This window comes from Bombyx mori, chromosome 18, assembly GCF_030269925.1.
Source record: "Bombyx mori chromosome 18, ASM3026992v2".
Taxonomy (NCBI): domain Eukaryota; kingdom Metazoa; phylum Arthropoda; class Insecta; order Lepidoptera; family Bombycidae; genus Bombyx; species Bombyx mori.
Genome location: NC_085124.1, coordinates 12,670,240 through 12,692,724, shown reverse-complemented (window position 1 = coordinate 12,692,724; position 22,485 = coordinate 12,670,240). Strand labels below are relative to the sequence as shown.

At 34.2% G+C, this 22,485-nt stretch overlaps 2 protein-coding genes across 5 annotated transcripts; one reads left to right on the top strand and one right to left on the bottom strand.

Moving 5' to 3' along the window:
* The first annotated feature begins 282 nt into the window (after positions 1-282).
* Positions 283-1,338, top strand: LOC101735796 (large ribosomal subunit protein uL14m). The gene is made up of 2 exons (XM_004928292.5): positions 283-793; positions 1,031-1,338. The coding sequence occupies exons 1-2, from the start codon at positions 610-612 to the stop codon at positions 1,297-1,299; spliced, it is 453 nt and encodes a 150-aa protein (XP_004928349.1). The 5' UTR covers positions 283-609; the 3' UTR covers positions 1,300-1,338.
* A 1,412-nt stretch (positions 1,339-2,750) lies between these two features.
* Positions 2,751-22,257, bottom strand: Cnb (calcineurin B). 4 transcript variants are annotated; one of them, XM_062673526.1, is made up of 7 exons: positions 22,071-22,257; positions 21,505-21,544; positions 21,219-21,254; positions 11,131-11,294; positions 7,695-7,829; positions 7,080-7,205; positions 2,751-3,929 (listed from the first exon to the last, which is right to left on the bottom strand). In XM_062673526.1, the coding sequence occupies exons 1-7, from the start codon at positions 22,071-22,073 to the stop codon at positions 3,906-3,908; spliced, it is 528 nt and encodes a 175-aa protein (XP_062529510.1). In that variant the 5' UTR covers positions 22,074-22,257; the 3' UTR covers positions 2,751-3,905.
* Between the last annotated feature and the right edge of the window lie 228 nt (positions 22,258-22,485).

The following is a 22,485-nucleotide window of genomic DNA, read 5'->3' as shown; positions in this document are numbered from 1 at the left end:
GATCAGTAGTTGTCTTGGCACAAAAATTTGCTAAATGACGAGAAAGCAATTAAAGAGCATTAGCTAATTTAATTTGGTTGGTTCAAATATTAAGTAATATTGTCAAAATTTATTAATCAGTCATATTGTTTGAAATGTGACATAATGTATTTTCATTCTTTGAGACATTGTCGGTGTCGAGAACATTTTGTCGGGAACGCGAGTTGCGAAGATGTGTGATTTGTTTTATTTTGTTATTTACGGTGCTTTATTAACTGCTTAGTACTTATAAAAGTGTAGAAATGTGGAAAAATTAAACAAAGCCGCTGGATGTAGCTCCTTGGGATGTTCCAAAAATCCAATGAAAAGTGTCAGTACATAAGAGGTTATTTACTGAGACTTTATTACATTTCATACCTATCTCATTTCATTTAATTTCATCATTTTACTTCATATTGTTTTTCATAAAACAGAATATAAATAAGATTCGACTATAAGCTGTGATACCTTCGTGTTTCCCGTTAAAAAAACGGAACAGCTACTACTATCAATGTCAAAACTAAGCAACCTCAAAATTTGGTTTTCATACCATTTCTAACTTCATATAAACCAAAAAATCTGAATCAAATTATGTTTAGAACTATATTAAATAAATTAAATCCAGTCGAGTTAACATGCGGATTCCACACTACAGCCTGCTTGAATGAAGTTAGGCTACTTACAAGGCTTCGTGTTGTTGATAACTCTGAAATCGGAATGCGAGCCATGGCCGAAGGAAAACCTCCGAAAGTAATTTGTGTATACAACAAACAACGTAAGTAACTCAAAATAATTAATAAAAAGACTTTGAATAATAATGAAATAACAAAATTAACTATTAGGACAAATATAAAATGTAAAATTTTTAAACATCAACAAACAAAAAACAACAGTCAATTTTTAAACCTGTTTCATTTTCCGAACATTTAACTTCATCCTTGTGGACTAACCAGCAACCTACAGAAACAACAAACAACTGAAAGCTAACTAGATACATGGATATTTCTTCCAGGTGTCGGCTTTATTGGTGACAGAGTAATGGTAGCTATCAAAGGGCAAAAGAAGAAAGGCATTCTTGTAGGTCTCAAGCAAACACAAAAGGTCAAAGTACCAAAGTTCGACAGCAACAACATAGTTTTAATAGATGACAACGGAACACCTCTAGGAACCAGAATACATGTACCCATACCAACTATCCTCCGAACAATTTTGAAAGAGAAAACTCATTCTAAAGGAGCTGATTACACAAAACTACTGGCCATAGCCACCAAATTTGTTTAATTTCTAGGTACATAGTTAATAAATTAGTGTATATAGATAGCTATTTTTGTTTTTTTACACCTTGTTTCAGTATTGGAAAACAACTAGGGCCTGCACAGTTAAACCTTACTATTTTACTATCTATACATATAAATAAGATTAGTCTGTAGTATTGAAATAACTGCTTTTTACTACATGCTTAAGAATATATATACGGTACATACACCAAAATATTTTTTTTTACAATTTTTGTCTGTCTGTTTATTCCGGCTAATCTCTGGAACGGCTGGACCGATTTTGATGAGACTTTCACTAATAGGTAGCTGATAATATAAGGAGTAACTTAGGCTACTTTTTTTAGACTAGCATCGCCCCGCGGCGTCACCCTCAGTTATTGTCGTACGCGAAACATGGTGGGCTCCGCCTATCAATCAATCATAAAATTTAATGTTTCCGAAGCGAAGCGAGGGCGGATCGCTAGTAATACATAAAATGAGACAGCATAATAAAATATACAACAATCTATTGAACTGGAGCACAAATGGACGGATCATACGTGGTCACAATCCTCATTATTGAGCGAACAACAACGAAGAAGGCTTAACACAAAACAGACCTATTTCAGTTTGAAGGGTGGCTTAATCATAATACATGTGAAATTTCAACCTCTTGGTGGACAGCAGTACTAGGCAGAACTAGTATGATGAAGTTTGGAATTTGAGTAGTGTAATTCTCAACTAGTGTGGTTCAGAGACATTCTAATATTCCAGACGGCGGGCCCAAAGACGTTTTAGGGACCTACTGCAATAAATGACTCTCCTGCACTTTCACACGTCGTCCGATTTATATTGTAATGATCCAAATTATCATCCACATAATATGTTTTGACAACAAATTTTATTAAAAAAACTAGAGAAACAGACTGAGGAAGCCTAAGTTTGTCAAAGGTGTCAAATGTTGAAATGCTTGCAGTAAAATTATAATAAGGTAAGGCATTCAATTTGCGCATCCAATTTCTGCCAACTTCTTCTTCTTATGAGGCAAGTATTCCAGTTAGAATTATTCTAGATGCTAGCAATCTGGACTGTGTTGAGAAGCAATTTATTTTCTACATCTCTAGTCTTGTAATTTTTGCTGTAGCATATACATATATCATTCTCCTTGCTTAAAGGAGTTTTAAATATTTATTACTAGCACAATCCCCTGCCAAATAAGCCAGATCAGCATAATGAAATATATATAATTATGAAGAATGTTATGTGTTAAGAAATAAAGAATAGCAATCCATATAGATACTGCAGGTAGGTGAAACAGCATCTCATGTTAACTTGGAGTTATAGACTAACAGCATTGGCACTCCAAAATTATCAGCATTTTTAACAATGGAGAGCGGCAATTTTTTTTAAATAATACTTATCGTCAAAGCCTCTACTGAAGTTTACTGGGTTTAAGATTTAAAAAAAACAAAAAAATTGCGATCGAAAATTGAAATTTTATTAAAACTTATCTCCACATTCCAGTAGACTATGACGCGCTACCTACCGATGGTGACCAGCAGACGACATCGAGATTATACGCATTACACCTAGTCGTTATAACCACAAATACAAGTATAGTATCATAAATAGCATAGTTCTGAACTTACCACGTGCTTCACTTATTATTTAACTTTTTTTAAATTAAATGAAGCACGTGATTATTCTCTTTAATAAGGCTTTAGAATCATAGTATTGCTAATTTAACATTTAATGTTAAAGCTGCGAAAGATACTTAAACATACTTGTTCAAATATTCACAATATAAAATGTTAACAACGACGCACGTATGCGGACGACGTTACGCGTAAGGCAATCAACGCATCGAGTATCAATGAAATCGAGATCAGTGTTGCCATAAAATAAAAGTCCCAATAAATAAGGAAATCTAGTCGACAAATATACAGTTCACTGGTAATAAATCAATCAATACACATTATCATTGCAATGTGAAGGATTATAATTATAAATCATATACATATAAACAAAATACTAACATAATAAATCTGACTACAATTTTTCCGCCAGGCAATAAATTTGTTTAATTCAGCTTAAACTGGCAACAATGATCAAGACACTTTTCTTTCGAGTTGAAAAATTGTCTGCGATTGATATTGGGGCACACGTCAATCTCGAATATACAAAACATTTGTATAACGCACAGCGGCTGTGACTAGATACTTATGTAGATTCTCGTGCAATCAATTCTACTGTGTCGTGAGGTGCCGCCCAATAACTCAGTAAAATACATTGTGAATTAAAATTTATCTAATATTAACAATACACGACGACAAAAACTATTTACTAAAGTTAGAATTTCAACCGATCCGGAAGTTATAGAGTTTTCAAATCAATATTAATTGAACATCATCAACTCATCAATCTACAAACAACGGTTATATATTTTAAACATTCCCTTAACTACAGACAAAAACGTTCAATGATTCAACGTAAAAATAAAAATATATTTAAATAATTATTTTGTACAATTTGTTGACATACAATGATGACTAAATACAAATATTGCGATGGCTTGAATAGTGTACACAGGTTTTGGGCCATAAGTTTTGGCACCGTTGTGGAGGCCTTGAATTAACTACTAAGGGCCGTGAGGACCTGTGGAAAAGGAAGGATAAAACGATGAGGTAAATTGGGATATACAGGAAGTAGGTACGGACAAAGAAAACATTCCCACAGTTTTTTTTTTAAAGCTGGCAATCTAGTGATTGTATAAAATCCTGTGAGATCTTAATAAACTCTAGGAATGTTTTAATGATCCGTTATCATGTATTTACAAATATATTGGATTTATTTAAAATTAATTCAATTTACAACTTATGAATGAGCAATCAATCAAAATTACATAATTATAAGGAGACCGCTGTGGTAACGATTAGGCTACACGAGACAGTACACAGCATATAAACTACAATATATTTGCTAAACCGTGTAAAATATATAAAAGTGTGATTTAAATTTCATATTTTGTGCACTGGTCTTTAATGATATCAAAATTCGAGAATAATTTATGAAATACAGAACATAAAACTTAATTCAAAACCACGCTACGGATGTTCAAGTAGTAACGATGAGATGTTTATATTTACTTATAGGGCCCAGTTTCGATTTTAATATAACATTATGTACGCAGTTATTATAAATAACTTTGTATCTTCATATTAAAATATAGTCGCAGAAAATATATTACAATAAGAATTTATAAATAACATTTTTATTATTATATTTAAAATTGATGTAGATATTCTCAGAAGTGTTGAAGGCTCCATTTCCCCAATGTTAGTATCTACTGTTAGCAAGTTCTTTTCAATAATAATTTTTCATATCATTAAAAACATTACATAAATAGCCTTCCGGTAACAACATACGTCTTTCGATCAATCTACTTATTGACTTTCAGATGTCTTTTATACATTTCGTTAAGTGAAATTTTCCTGCGACTATATACGGGGTGTAGCAAAAATGTTCATATCAGAGATGGCCATTTAATTTTATTGATATTTGCGAGATACCTTACTATAATTAACTTCCTACGACTTGTCTTTCAACATACTTAGCGTTTTATAAACTATATTATGCAATTAACGAAAACGAAATGCTAATATTATTAATATGATAATTCATTTGAAATCTCCGTAATTTTCCCTAAAATAAGGAAATCCTCAAATTGGTATCCCCGCTTCTAAGACAGAATATTCTGGGTTGCCATTACCATGATGAGTTGCCAAACATGATCTGCACTTAAAGACTGTGTCACCAGTGATAGTAAGTTTTTGTCGTCTCAACATACGACCAAGCATGCAGTCCTCTTGTTAGTCACTGCCGCCCATGGACACTGACTATTCTCAGAGTACAGGCACGCCGAGGTCTACCATGAAATGCTCTAATTAAGCCATTTTTAAAGAGAGAAACGTTTCGAATATCTAAGCAGACGAGCACAGGTCACACCTCATTGACGTCAGCAGTGCCAGAATCGCCTAGCCGCTGTAGTGCAAGCAAAAATGTACCGTAGATTTTTTAAATCGTATGTCATCACTGGACTGTTTTCCTTAACAAAGGCACGTTATAAAAGACTATCCGCATACCGATGTGCACGTTGCCCAACTGGCCTCATTATTCAGCAGTTAAAGTATCAACGCCACCCTATGACTACAAGTCGAAATTTTCTTAAGGGCTTGGTTATTCTTTATTGCATTATAGGTTGCGATCACACTGTCCTTCCGATGTCGAATAAAATAAAGACTTGGATTGAACTAAGGAACCAGTAATCAGTATTTTTTGTGTATTAGTTCAGTTAGATCAGTTTATTTAGAGTATTTTTTTTATATATTCCCTACTTATTCGCTGGTAGCATTACAGGTTATTCTAGCTAGAGAGTAATCAATCCCTATTAGAAGAACTAGCGACGGCATCATAGTTTGAGAAAAATGGTAGAATTTTCTTCGGGTACCTTTTTGAAGTCAATAATTATGTGAATTTGAATCTATTCAATAAATTAGCCGACTGATTTGACAGTTTTGCTACACCCCGTCGATGCTTGAGAAATTAAATTTATTTTAATATACTTGTACTTACAAATACAAATCTACACGATATGGACATCTGGGTAAATGCAGAGTGTTTTCTGAATTTAATTACAGTACACTATAATTTTCTACTGTCGAATGCACCACCAAAAGATTTAAAAAAATAAATCAAAGCAATAAATTTACTAACTGTCAAAGGTCAAATATGTGATTTTCATATTTTTTTTATTGCAAATAAAAATAACATTAAAATGTTAAAAGTCATCAACCTCATCCATGTTACTACGCCATTATTTAAAACGTAACCACCACTCCGTGAAACATAAAAACCAAACCCAACATTACATACAGGCGCAAAGGTAATGACACAATCCCAAAAAAAAACTTAATTTGAATTTTTTACGTACTTAATTTATGTTTGTTATCAAAACCCAGAAAACATTAAGCATCACCATTGTGAAACATAATGAAACGTCTACGGATATGGACCATATGAAAAAGGAATCCATTATAAAATACTAAATAACAAACAAAATAATGATTAAACATACCGCAACAAACGAAAATATTTATATAAAAATCTAAGTTCGATTCGACTACATTAAAATTCTAAATGTTTTTAATAACTACAATAAATTCTTACATTTAAATAGAATTTAAATATTAAATGAATTAAAGATAGGGCGAACGTTGGCTGCGCGGTTCGAATACCCTTTGCTGTAACTTGTACCAGGGCGTTAAATATTTTTTAAACACGATTAGTATGAAATCTATAGCCTCTTTTAAAATTTCCATATACTTTTTTATCGACTTATAATCAATACGAGCTCCTCATTTCGTGGTATATATTTTTGTTTTCACGAATGAGTTTGGAGTAGATTACTATTTAGGATATATATATTTTTTAAAGTAAACATTTTATTTTTTAATGGCACTATTTCACAGCAACGTTTCAAGTGAGTAGACAAATAACATTTTCAAAACATTTTTTTCTTTTTTTTTATACATACCTATATTTATTGATATATGTACAAACTGGCCGGTATCCTGCATGTAATAATGAATCTATGCACAGTATCCGTTTAGCACTTTTTTTTTTTAAATGAAACCGCGCGCAGCCAACGGGAAAATTTGAATAGTGTTCTAGCTAGATCGAGAGAGATAATACGTGTGACGTTTAAACGTCAACGACCATTTTCTTATGAATGTCAGTGTTGCCAACCACATTGCAAAACTCCTCGAATGATATTTTCCCGTCCTCGTCCTTGTCGGCGAAAAGTATCGTCTTATCGACGATCTGCTGGAGCTGTGTGTCCTTTAGATTGTTGCCTACCATCATTTTGAGTACCTGAATACGTTTACAAAACATTTAATGTACATAAGTGATTGACTCGGTGCTGTGGTAGTTAGAAGTTCAGACTGGTGCGCCGAGAGTCGTGGGTTCGATCCCCACATCGAGTAAGCATTGTTTGATGAACAGGTTTATTAAACCTTTGTCCCCATAACACAAGGAATCCTAAAAAGGGGCCGAATGATCGTGCGTGATCTGTTTCCAGTTATAAGTTTTTTTTTACCCCACATAATCGGCAGTAGCTTCTAGGGGCTATTACCAATGCCAAAGGGCTATGTCCAAAGCGACACACATAAGATTCGGCGAGAATATCAGTACCATTTCTGTGGGCATACATAGTTAGCAAGGACGTAATAGCTTCACAGTTATTTACGTCAATGACTCACCAACTAAGGTCACATGTGAAACTGTAATCTTTGCACAAAAGCTGATTAATTTCGAGCGAAGCGAATGCTTTTCTCGCTCGCACATTTTTTTTTATCTCACCTGAAACAATTCGCCGTTGGATATGAACCCATCGTTGTCCATGTCGTATATGCGGAAAGCGAATCGTAATTTGGACAGTTTATCCCCTTTCACACTAAACTGAGACACGCCCTGGATGAACTCCTTGAAGTCGACCTGTAAAAAACGCACGACAACAAAATAATATCTACATCTACTATCTATAAAATACACAAAAAAAGATGTATGGTGTCGTGGGACACCGGATAGGAACGAAGTTCCGTATTATAAAAATATTAATTTTAAATTCTATTCGAGGTATAAAGAAAATAAAACTGGAGGTTTCGCAACAACCCACGGTCATTCGGTAACGTGCGAACTTATTGTGGTACACTTCATTCACGGCTGTTTGCATAAGAGTTTGTGTATTGCGCAAACGAAGGCTCTGAGATCGTGGTCAATGTATGATAAAAAAATATGTTATTTTTTGTACGTTATTACAAAGTTAAGTCGTACACTGTGTGCATTAATAATAAAAATCTTACGTTACGGATGTTTTTTCCCGGTTAGGGCACCTCTTCGAATCGTACCACACGGAAATTCGTTCCAAAAAATATGTTGACAAAAATAATGATAATCAGTAAACAGACTATTATAATCTTGTTTCCTTTGATCACGAATTACAAGCACTAAAAAACTAAGTAGCAATAAAGTCGCAATGAAAAATTTCACACATCATCACTACATACGGACGCTTAATAAAAATTCAGCTTGTATGTTGTACGCTTATAAATAAGGGTTCTGTATATTATGAATAGCCTCAAAGAAAAATAAAAGCTTTTGATATATATTCTCGTGTGTGACAATAAGACGAAACAAAGTAGATCTCGGCCAAGACTGGAATAGACCACGACAGTTTATTTACAGAATTAAACCCCGCCCAGCAGGACCGTATTCGGGAAACAAATGATCTATTTTTTATTAAAAAAACTGCTACTGCTACAGCATGGGTCTAGTTTTATCCCAATAAAATTTGTGTCTACGGACTATGGTAACCCTAATAGTTGTGAGACGGGGTGCAATAAAAAAAAATCACATCCCATAAGACATTATATAGAAGTAGTCGTGGCCCGAAGGATAAGACGTCCGATGCATTCGTGTTGAGCGACGCATCGGTGTTCGAATCCCGCAGGCGGGTACCAATTTTTCTAATGAAATACGTACTCAACAAATGTTCACGATTGACTTCCACGGTGAAGGAATAACATCGTGTAATAAAAATCAAACCCGCAAAATTATAATTTGCGTAATTACTGGTGGTAGGACCTCTTGTGAGTCCGCACGGGTAGGCACCGCCGCCCTGCCTATTCCTGCCGTGAAGCAGTAATGCGTTTCGGTTTGAAGGGTGGGGCAGCCGTTGTAACTATATTTAAGACCCTAGAACTTATATCTCAAGGTGGGTGGTGCATTTACGTTATATATGTCTATGGGCTCCAGTAACCACTTAACACCAGGTGGGTTGTGAGATCGTCCAACCATTTCAGCAATAAAAAAAACTTTTTTTTTCGGACATACAAATATGCACGGATATAATCTCGCTTCAATACTAAATACCACAATCGATAAGTTTAATTGAATGTTAGCTTCGCGATCTGGAGATCGTTAACATGAATCTACAACGCGTATTTTATTTAAAAATGTTGTCATTTTTGTCATAATGCGACGAATACTCGCGTATCAATCACATGTTGTCAAATTACGCGACTTTATCGTGGTTTTTTATCTAAATAACTTTATACGTTGAATGACTTTGTGGCAGTGATTTTAGAACACACATCACTGGGGGCAATTTAAGAAAGAATTCGATAAAGTCCTGTGAATAAATCAACGTTGCTATATTACAAGTAATTTCGTTCGGGTCGATACGGGCTTGCGATTTATTAAACGCGTCACAGAAACTCGCTTTAGTAACCTTATCTCGTGTGAGTTCACAAATTGTTCACGATTCGATGGCAGTGATGGGGACGTGAGACACGTTAGCAAATCACTATGTCTGCCTGCATAGAGGCGATACATTATATAGGTTTTTTTTACTGGTGGTAGAACCTCTTGTGAGTCCGCGCAGGTAGGTACCACCGCCCTGCCTATTTCTGCCGCGAAGCAGTAATGCGTTACGGTATGAGGGGTGGGGCAACCGTTGTAACTATACTTGAGACCTTAGAACTTATATATCTCAAGATGGGTGGCGCATTTATTTGTAGATTTCTAGCCCATAGACCACTTAAGACCAGGTGGGCTGTGAACTTGTCCACCCACATAGGCAATAAAAAAAAAGTTTTATTATGATTTTTACATGAACTAAACCATAGACACATTAACGTGACATTAATTGACCAAAGTCTCAATTGTTTTACACAACAGCTGTTCCACAATTCAATTTGGAACGCAGAAATACGACTCGAATTATGATACCAACCCGGGTGGTCTCAAAATACGCCCTAACACCAGTAACACCGGTTTTAACAACCCATATAGTTAGGAAACGAATGCACTAAGAGTAACAGCAAACAGCGGAAAACTGTGTGCTTAGTGCGAGTGTTTTAACGTTCTCGATAGCGTAAAAGTTAACTCAAATTTGTATGGAGTTGGAACGTTTACCTACGTTTGCCTCTATGGGCGCTGTTCCAACAGCATACAAAATTGAGTTAACTTTTACGCTATCGACAACGATAAAAAACTGGCACTAAGCACACTGGTGAAACGATACGGATCGAGGCCCCCGATTGCTATTAGTTTGCGCACTCAAACTTGTAAATAAATGACTGTGAATTAATAATTACATTTATTTTCTTCTTTTTTTATGACAACCCTTGCATATTTGCGACTGATAACGTAAGTACCTAGACGGGCGGTGGCGTCGTCGAACATCAAAGGCGTTTCTCAACTGTATGGATTGAATAAACCAGAAATACTTTGTTAAAATAATATCATTGCCCTAAATTTTTTCGTATTTTTTATTAGATATAGTCACGATATGTGCTGCTATTGACTGTGAAACAAGAAATAAACCAGAGACAACATAAAAAATATACAAATTGTTTTTTGTTTGGGAGATTACTTTTCAGTTTTACCAGGGCAGGTGGGCGAGCAAGGGTTCAGCCAGGAAGGGTGGGATTTGCTAACAGCTACCCGAGCGCCTCCAAAGGAGACCTAGCAACTCAAGAGTAGCTGCTTCGCGAATGAATCTACTACCGGATCGGAATCACGACCCACTGAGAAGAGCCGGCGATAAACTCAGCGGACTGATGTTTAGGTTAGCATAAGTACGGTTACCGGGGCCTTACTCTTAATAATTACTGTCTAATGCAAAGGTCGTTGAATCTGATGGATCCGTAGGGATGTGTCTACGGGCGTCGACGTTGACTAGCTCCTGCGTGATCAGGATTATAGACTTTGTAATAAGGTTCGTTTCCCTTACCTCTCCGTTCCCGTCTGCGTCGAATATATCGATGACGCGTTGGACAAGTGGATTTTGCTGCAGCTCAGGTAGAGACATGAACTCATCGATGGACAGCGCCCCGGAATTGTCCAAGTCCAGTTTCCGGAAACGCTTGCCGAGACGACGGATCTCATCCGCATCGACTGTCGCAGAATGAATCTATTATCACGATGCACCATTCCACAACATATTTTATATTAACAGCTACATTCGCCTTTTTGGGTGCACCACAAAATAAAATGATATTGAGAAAAATCCACTTCTTCCCTTTGGCCTTATCAAAACAATACTGAACCCTGACCTTAAATTATATTTTATTTATCAATATTATTTCGTTTGTGTTGATTCCCAAAATGAACGTACTATTTGTTTTTCGTGCGTTTTATTTTTTTCATCTAATCTTTTTACGATATTATATGAGTCGTCTATTATCAAAGGCGGCAATCTGTACATTTGGACAAAAATTTTTTATTGATATGTCAATACAGATTTATTTGAATATAATCGTCTCCTTCAAAGAATACGGTTCAAAACCTGCATTAAATAAAGGTTAATAGTTAACCTGTTATTTATCTAAGATGTCGTTCAGAAGAGTTTTGTGACTGCCAATGGAATACAAAGTCAATAATTCGTTTTTCTGATTTACCAATCATTGTCCAAAAGTCAGATTGCCGCCTTTGATAATAGTCGACTCATATATGCTATACAACTAAGATTCTTTTTACGATCTTATATATGCTATACAACTAAGATTTCCAAACTATGATATTTCAGGTCATTAAAATAAAGTAGTTCTAGTTTTTTTTTTGTTTAATGTCACAGAACTTTGCCTTCAGACATTCCAAAAACAAATATTTAAGAATTACGAGAAATAGGAACACATATTCAATAAATATAAAATCAATGAGACATTTAAATTCATCAAATTGTATTAGATCAATACGAAATCCAATTAGGCATACGTTTTTGAACGCGTTTCATATGAAACAATAATCAAATTAAGTCGTTTTTTTTTTGTTTTTGAGAGATCGAAGTTTCTAACGTGATGCTCGTTATCGATTTTAATCGATATGAATATTCACAACAAAATCGATTACGGTTCAATTAACGTTTCATTGTCGATTGATTAATACGTTATAGATTTTACATTAATATTTCCCTTACAATCGATTACTATTGACACAGCTGCAATTTTTTTTTTTCTCTCAATCGAAATTAAACATGTGAACCATTACAATAACATGTAAATCAGACGGTTTCCGGCCTTCATAAAGTATACCGTATCATTAACTATGTAATCCTCATCTAATAAACCCTCTAAATAACACATACATCTCATACAAAGCGTAATTCAACAAGAAAAAAAAAACACCTAATAATAATTCTATACCTACACAAACATGCATTTCACATTTTAATAAAAAAAACACACAAACACTATTGTATATATTTTTTTTGTATAGTATACTATTATCGCAAACAGCGTGATAAAGAAAAAAAAGACATATGACGTCACTCCGTTTACAGATATAACGCTAAACGCTAAAGCTAAGTAATTAAACATTATTCATATTTTACAAGCTAAATTTGTATGAACTCGGGACGAACGAGGTCTCATAAATATTCATCTCCAGTATTTCATATCCTTTTACGAGTCAGAAAGAGTGTATTATAACATTTGCATTGTAATGTGAGATTGCGCGGGCCCAATTGGTTTGAATATTAAATGTTCCAATGCTTTTTTTTTTGTTCGCATCTCTAACTCCGTGCGTCCTAGTGACCTAGTTGCCGGTCGCTCGATCGCGAAAGAAAGGAAAGGATAATCGCCAGTGTGTCTATATTATATACTAATATTATAAAAAGGAAAGATTTGTTTGTTTGTTTGTATTGAATAGGCTCCGAAACTACTGAACCGATTTGAAAAATTCTTTCACTGTTTGGAAGCTACACTATTCCCGAGTGACATAGGCTATATTCTTTTTTGAAAAAAAATCAGGGCTCCTTACTAAAACTCCAATAATGTAACCCAAGGTGTAAAAAAATTACCTAAAATATTTTATACATCGCGTGTCCTGCGAAAACTATTGATGATAGAATAAAATAATGTACTGCGACTTTGTAGAGCACATTATTATTTACAAAAAGTGTCGCGACAGCATATTATGTCTAACTATTATAGTTATGCCGCAATAAGTGTTCTTTTATTTTTAAAAATAAAACAACGTCAATATATATCGTTGAAATTTTTGTTAAAGACCCGAGCGGAGCCGAAGCGGGCCGCTAGTAGCTAAAGAAAATCGCTCTTTGAATAATGATTTGGGATACTCTAGAGAAACATTTTGGTTGGAATTCAAGAAAAAATAATTTCCGATGACCCCGATTATTTTTTTTGACACAATTTACGTTTTACTTCCACTGCAATTTTAAATCCATCCTCCGACTCGATGATCCCTAGAGGATACTGAGCGTAACTATCATAACAATATACATAATATTTTTTTAGAATCACCTATCAGAAACCCCAAAGGAATTTGAATTCAGAAATTCCAGCACCAGAGAATTTATAGGCTAATTCGTGCTTTATAACCACGCTCGGAACAGTCAAATATTTGACAAACAAATATGTCTGGCAACAAAGTTTTTAATCTCGTTAAATTTTAGCGAAACCCGTTAAACACACAATGACTTAATCGGTATTAATAGGTACAGTCGTATTTGTAACACGAAAACAAAACTGAACCGCTATGTGCCTATTGTATGAAACCGATTGTGACGTCATGACATCATTACAGTTTTTATTATTATCACAGAAGGACTAGTATAGAGACGAGATCACGAGCAGTCAAGACTAATACGCGGATGCGGAGAATTTCGAAAAAACAGACTTTTAAAATTCCATTGCTGACTTCTCGCTTAGAACAGAGCACGAATGATATAGACACAGACGAAACCAACCATGTGGATTTTCTTGAAGCACTTTTTGTAAAATTACTTTATCATTTTATTTTAATACGTTTGCTGTAATAAAATGGCAATTGTTGTCGTTTAAAAACTTCCCAATTTAACTTAGAATGAATTTTTGAAAATAACCGTGGAAATGGTGGTAGGACCTCTTGTGAGTCCGCGCGGGTAGGTACCACCACCCTGCCTATTTCTGCCGTGAAGCAGTAATGCGTTTCGGTCTGAAGGGTAGGGCAGTCGTTGTAACTATACTTGAGACCTTAGAACTTGTATCTCGAGGTAGGTGGCGCATTTACGTTGTGGATGTCTATGGGCTCCAGTAACCACTTAACACCAGGTGGGCTGTGAGCTCGTCCACCCATCTAAGCAATAAAAAAAATTGGCAACTGTAGAATTAGACCATACGGTATATTCGTTCTGTGGTCAGGAGAAAACAAAATTGAATGTTGTCGATCCCATTAAAAGTCTCGGCGACTTCGACACTAATAATTACTGCTTTGCGACAGGATTAGGTCGTTGGGTAGTATACCAACACACCTTACCACAAATAGATTATTTCTCCTCAATTCTGTCTATACCTATATTTTCGAATGAAATGCGGGTATTCAAACATCGATCATATAAACAGTAATTTTAGTTTACATTTTGATTTTAAAAGAACGAATCGTACCAAATAACCACGATCCATATGTATACGGATAGATGTAAAAGTGCACAGAGATACTTAAAAAACGGAGACAACGTTTGACAGAATATAAATGACAAATGAATCTTTATCTCAGTCACATAAGTCGTAAATTCGTTCAACATTTGTAAGAAAAATCATATATCTTAATAAAAGGCGTCTTTATCACAAACGCACCGTATGGAGAGATGATAATGCTTTTTAGACTTGTAAAGCGATAGAGACGGAATGCTCTGTGACTGATATGAACAGTTGACAATGAGATGAAGATATATGAAAAATGAAAAAACGGAGACAATTAGCCAGGAAGTTAGAATGGGAGGAATAAATAATTTTGTTTCCGTGAGTTTGCGAGATCTATATAGTATCAAATGTACAGGCAGAGTAGGTACATTAGATACTAAAGATTAGACCTTCCGATGTGACATAGAAAGGCATTTGTTTGCATTATAATAAATATAAGATGCTGGTAAATTACATAATTTTAAATAAATTAATTCCTTCCCTTTTTTTGCACCTTTTCACGGAACAGGTTAGTACCGCGACTCATCTTAGCGCAACAAACGTGCGACTGGTAGGTTAAAAAAAGGTTTTATTTTTAACCCCGATTTTGGACTGGTTTAGGTAGGACGGACCTTTTAGCCGCGTATAAGTACCTAAAAAAATGCATAGTTTGTCGTACCTACCTAGAACCTAGAAACGTATTACTGCTTCACGGCAGAAATAGGCGGGGTGGTGGTACCTACCCGTGCGGACTCACAAGAGGTCCTACTACCAGTAAAAATCCCATTACCCAAATTATAAAGTGATGTTTTTGTATTAGTATAATTTTAGCTATAAAGTTTTTTTAAATGAATTCACAGAAAGAAAGCACACTGCCTTGTATATTTACAATAGCGATTTTAATTAGCGGGTCCGGCAGACACTTGAGTCTTGACTTGCAAAAACTTAAAAAAAAGCAGCATTTACGTTGTAGACTTCTAACTGCTACGGTAACTACTTAACACCAGGTGGGCCATGAGTTCGTCCACACAAATAAGCAATAAAAAAATTATATAACAAAAGAAAAACAGACCTATCTATTCTACATTTTAATTGAAATTGACAAAAGTAGCCGTTCTCGATAAACAATGATGAAATAAGACATAAAACCTTCTTCTAATAATTTTTTTAACAATGATTTGTTACATGCGGCGTTGTTGTAAAAAAAAAATACCTCAAGAATACTCCTTTATTCCGGATGAAAAGTAACATGCCCTTTTTCGTACCCGTAACAACGTGCACGCAAAATTTTACACCGACTTAAGAACGTAACAAACAAACTTACATATTTTCGCATTTAAATATGTATATACATAATTTCGTATTTACTTTCGTCTCACAATACCGACGAAGGATTTATTCAAGTCTTTTATTACGAACATTCATGATTACGGTACAAAATTAAATGATATATTACCACGATAATAAATTAGTGAACTTTATTGCTGTAGTAATTCTGAACTATAATAACTCGTCGCTCGACTCGGTTTTGAAATATTGAAATCTACAAGCCTGTTCTCGTTGCTTCCGAGACGGATCTACTGCGGCATCTAGCGGTGAGCGAAGGGTGTATATAGTAAGTTATATTAGTAAACCTTTTTATAATGATTCAATCAATCTATAATCTATATATTAATACGTGAAGAAAAACTTTTTATTTTATTTTATTGCTTTTAGATGGGTGGACGAGCTCACAGCCCACCTGGTGTTAAGTGGTTACTGGAGCCCATAGACATCTATAACATAAATGCGCCACCCACCGTAAGATATAAGTTCTAAGGTCTCAAGTATAGTTTACAACGGCTGCCCCGCCCTTCAAACCGAAACGCATTACTGCTTCAGGGCAGAAATAGGCGGGGTGATGGTACGTATCCGTGCGGACTCAAAAGAGGTCCTACCACAAGTAATTACGCAACTTATAATTTTGCGTGTTTGATTTTTATTATTGAAGAAGGAAGATTGACTTCCACGGTGAACGAATAACGTGAACATTTGTTAAGTACGTATTTCATTAGAAAAATGGTACCCGCCTGCGGGATTCGAACACCGGTGCATCGCTAGATACGAATGTACCGGACGGACGTCTTATCCTTTGAGCCATGACGACTCCGAATATAATATGTATATTCTATGTCTCAAACCCGAATTTTTTCGAAGTCAAAACTTATTTAGCGTCCTGATTCGAAAGTCAATGAGACAAAAAAAAAGAGACAGACACATAAATTCATAAGATTTAACGTGATGACAACGTCGCGTCGATCAGGTCCGCTAGTTTTCATCATATTATTTCCGAGGTGGGCTGTACTTTACCGTTTTAGAAACGCGGGACAATTTACCTATATAAAGACGGTAAAAACGCGAGATTAGATTTAAAAAAAACTTTTTTTTTTTTTTTATATAAATAAATAAATATTTCCTAACAATCACGCCACGTTAACTGGTCCCGTGGTAAGTTCGTAAAGAACTTGTGTTACAGGTACCAGATAACGGAAATAAATGTAATATTTTTATTATACACATACATATATTTAATATACATCCATAACCCGGGAAAAGACATTTTTATATTTATCATACAAATATCCTCTCTTGGCGGGATTCGAACCCGCGACCTCCTGTGTAGTGACCATGTCACTTACCACTACACCAGACGGCCGTTAATGTCGGTTCAATGTTTTTTTTTGTTACATTATTTAAAAACGGAATATGTGTAATGCGATGAAGACCGACACAATTTATGTACATGTCATTAAAGGCACCTTTGTCTGGGATCGACTATAAATAGCATGAATACACTATAGCATTAGCTGTCAACATTGATAGCGTCATTAATATTTATATATTTATTTAGTTAAATCATTTATCGTTCGTCTTACAAGCTTATACGGGGAGTTATAATTAACTCAGATTGTTATCTTTTCTCTATCACTTGTTTTGATCGAATTGATAGAAGACATTATTTTTAAGGGATTTTATGACCTGGTAACTAAGACCTTTAAGTCATGTCTTATTTTAATTTACATTCATATTTTTATGAAAAATGATATTATGGAGTGAAATGAAGATGATTATTTTGAGACATTAAAAGACATTATTATCGTATAAGATATAGATTATTTAATAGACGGATATATGAAAATCAAAGGTACACACGGGTATCTCAGTTTGAGATTTTATAGAGAATTCGCAACTTGATAAATGTATTATAATTAACTAATTTAAATGGAGATGGCTTTTCTTTTTTCTATAGTGTCTCTTTTTGGAGGCGGTGGTTGGAGGTGATTGCAACAATGACTTTCAAAGAATGCCATACGCAAAAACTTATCAACTTTCAAATACTATTTTCATTGGTGTATGATTTGAAGACTGTCTTTACCGTTTCATAAATAAAATAACCACACAATTGACGAATTAAAATCAGTTCCGGGACAAAGAAGTTACGAGCTATTTTACGACAAATTCTATGTCCTTTTCTACATAATCGACGGTAGCCTAAAAAGCTATCCTATTTACGGCCGGTTTGGTCGATGAGCTCACGAGGCTCGACCTGGAAGGACTTGCTAACATTAGCAAGGCTTAGCAAGGGCAGTGCTTCGCTGAATCTACCACCGGATCAGAATCGTGACCCACTTGGAGGATTCGGCGAGAAACTCAGTAGACATTCTATAGCCACAATCACTTTACCCGTAAAGGACTGCGCATACATCTCCATCCCCAGTAATAACATGACACGCAGAGTTTTCCTAAAAATTTAACTTCATCAGAGAATAATAAGATATGACAACAATAAGACAAGACATGGCTTCGGCCTTACGATCAAGAACAATGAAGACGCGGCTTCGGCCTTTAAAACTATAGACCTAGACTAAAGACCTGGCTATATGGACTAAAGTCCTTTGCCTTTCCCATTAGGGATAAATTAATATCATCATCATTTAACTTCATCAACAAACAATATTGAATCATTCTAGTCAACACTGTTTTAACAAATACATCAAGACAACTAACTACCCGCTTTTATCTTTTACCGATTTACATGAAATAATAAACCCGTACTTCTTAAACAAAATCATTCGAATTCAACCAGCACAAAGAAACATATACAACATTCAAAAAGAAGAGAGTTGTCTCATTCCTTATTCATTATACGTGTACCGAGAATGTACCTACTAAATAAATGATGATAATGTGGATATGTACATCAACATCACAACAAATAAATTATCTGATAATCCTACATGAAAAATTTAACCTTTCGATTTTGTACGTATAAGAAGTGTAGGACTTGTCCGATACGAGCATACTAACTGTCTTCTGCAAAGCCATTCCGGTTTGTAGATTAGGATAGGATAGCCGATAGGATGAGATTTCAATGTAACTGATACTTTATCTCGAGGTAGGAGGCAGTATTGATGTTGTGGAGCTTATGGCTAGTGTTCACCACTTCGAATTGTTCGTCTAATAATCCAATTTTTCATCGTTACTAAATTATTTATGACGTCTTTCTAACTATATACATTTTAAGGCTTTTGTTAGTTGCACATGTGTTTATATAACGCACCTTTATGTATTTCAAGGGTAGCCTTATTTTTGTAATATTCGAGTTATAAAATGTATCCAAAAGGGGTTAATTTGTATTTCAACAAAAAAAAAACATAATGATGATTGCAGCAAGCTAGCAATTGGGAACTCCGAGACCTTTAAACAATCGATAGAATATTAATCGTTAACCAAGTTTCCGACGATGTTATTCGATTCGTTTTTAATTAATATATCTCGTTCTAGTGACCATCGATACATCGACTCACCACGCAACTTCTGTTGTTTAAACGTCGGCAAATGCGCGACCATCGACTCGTATTTCAAAATCGATATGTTGTAATCATTATTGACCCTAACTCTATTCTAGAAGACCTCGAACAATCAGCATAATTTAACTACCAAAAGAATGGACTTGAACATTTGTTTATGCGAATCTATTTCCTTAATTGGAACTAGCTTTATCCTTACTGCATATATCAATAATGTAAAATTTCAAGCAATCTAGATGGGTTGGTTAGTGGTCTATTACGGCTGTTCTAATAAACTATACTGTTAGAACAATTAATTATTGAACAAACATTTCTATGTAACATGTGTTTACGAAAGAAGTTCATGATGCACCAGTAACATCCTATAGTGAAATTAAAACCCAAAAAGTATACAGGGTGTCCCACACTTGTTATAATCGTCTCTTCTAAATGCCAAAATTTAAATGAATTATATTTCATAATTTATACATACTATATTTAGGCTTCCTTCCTACATGTGCAGTAATGGTTTTCCTCAAACTAACCTCAATATTCAAATAAAATAAAAATATCAAAAATAACAGTTGCTATTATAAGCTTTGAGAAACTTGACCAATAAAGTATTTATTTAATAATAAAATAAGTTTTCACTGTATTTATATTACCTTTAAAATTTTAAGCTAATCTTTACTAATAATTACACACAGTTAAATATAAACCACCCTTTACTTAAGATGCTAATTTTATCTCAGCCTTTTAGGCAATTCATGGAGCACCCTATATATTTGAGTCATATTATGATGTGTTTTGGGCTATCAGACGTCAGATGCTTCTGATTTGCTTATTTCTGTAGTGAAGCAATGTTTAAAAACAGAACAGGCATTATTTCATTACATAGACCTCAAATGACCAGTGTCTCAAATTGGGCAGCACTATTAAAGTTGTAATGACAATGGTAACGACTTAACATTAGACAGGGCAAAATAATGTCTGCCCAGCTTAGCCATAATAAATCTATACACACAAAGCAACACCTAACATTCGGTACAAATTGCCCAAACAAAGGATAGTACCTGTAATGATACTTTTTAATATTGCTCTTTCACTATGCTTTGTTTGTTTGCAATTTCTTTTCTGTACCCTATGCCACATAAATACACGACATATAGATGTGACATGAATGCTTTAGCGGAATGCATGAATATTTATTTATCCAGAACAATTTTTTTTTACAGAATGAAGAGAAGCAGAAAGCAATAGTATTTTTATATATATGATATAAAGCACAGATGATATAGATACAGATATACATATATTGCACGATAGATATTTAGGAATGCAATTTATGTTATTATTTTAGTTTTAGTTTTTCAGGGCATTTTTTAGTCGCAATCGATTTCTATAACCATTTCAGTTTATTTTTATTGAATACATTTTATTTTACAATCATCTATTATAATAATTTTTCTGAACTATTTCTTTTTCATTTCATTATTGAAACGAACACCAAAAATTGTTCTGGAACAATAATGCGTGTGCAATCTAACATGGAGATGGATATTATACGCGAGTGACTCTACAACACTCACAGTTTTCCACCTTAAAATCAATGCAGTTAACACGCGCTGAAACACAAACTTTCTGTTATGTCTTATTTAAATGCCCTATTACCATTTAAACTAACCATTGTTAGAATTTTCATGCATTATCTATAGTTTTTAAACTGTGATATTTTTTAATACTTTTTTTATCTCTACAATTTTATTTTATTTTCTTTATAAAGTTGAAGAAATGCAACTGTTAAGCTATGATTATATATTGTATCATATTGAAATAAAAAACGTATAGAAGAAATTAATTTAATTTATTACTTACAGTTTGAACATAGTTCCATGGGAATAGAGTTTTCGTTACCCTGAAAATGGTTACACATTTTATAAATACTTTATTTATGATTAATATAATCAATAGCGTAATAGTAAAGTGTTTTTTGTTAGTTTAAGATTTTAAACTAGTTCAAAACTTTGTTTTTGTCATCAAATTTTAAGATTCAACTTTTATAGTTCACATCTAGACTATTAAGAATTAATATATATAATGTTACTGAATATTTTGGTAGTTTACCTTTTTAGTTAATTTGCAGATCAATGATAAAAAGAATAACAAAGGAAATGAAAATTTATTTACTACCCAGAATTTTAGTATTGTGACAACCCACTGCATTTTCCATAATAGAATTAAAAACTAATTTCGAAGTGCAAACCTTTTATTCTTGTATCAATTTTCGCAGTCAAGTAGATAACCATATGACTCTAAGGTCTAAATTAAAAAAATCATATCATATAGACCGGTTTTTTTTCCAGGCATTGGGCTAAACTCTTAAAAATTTGTGACTAGCTACAGAACGTTAATCGAGTAAATAACAATGTTTTGCCACTTACCATTCTAAAGTTTTACTACACCACACTCAATCAGAGATAAATGTGCGTCTGACTGTTTGTAATCACAAACTGATTCCGATAAAATTAAATCAGAAGCAACAAAAATACCACAGCAGATTCACAGTTACCTACCATCGATGACCATCGATCTAAATTACGCACGGATTGTATTGTTGCCATGAATTGTATGAAGCTGCTCAAGGGAGGACCATTAAAATGAATTAGGTCAATATTTCATAGGTTCAATAATCAATCCAAAAAGTTCATTAGAAGTAATACTAATATATAAATTCATTTCCGTATGTTTTAATTTTATGGGTCTCGATATATATTTAGTCTATTGTAAATTCGTTAATAATAGTCAGGAGAACGTGAGTAGCGCCACCTACCTTGAGATATATTGTTTTGTACAATT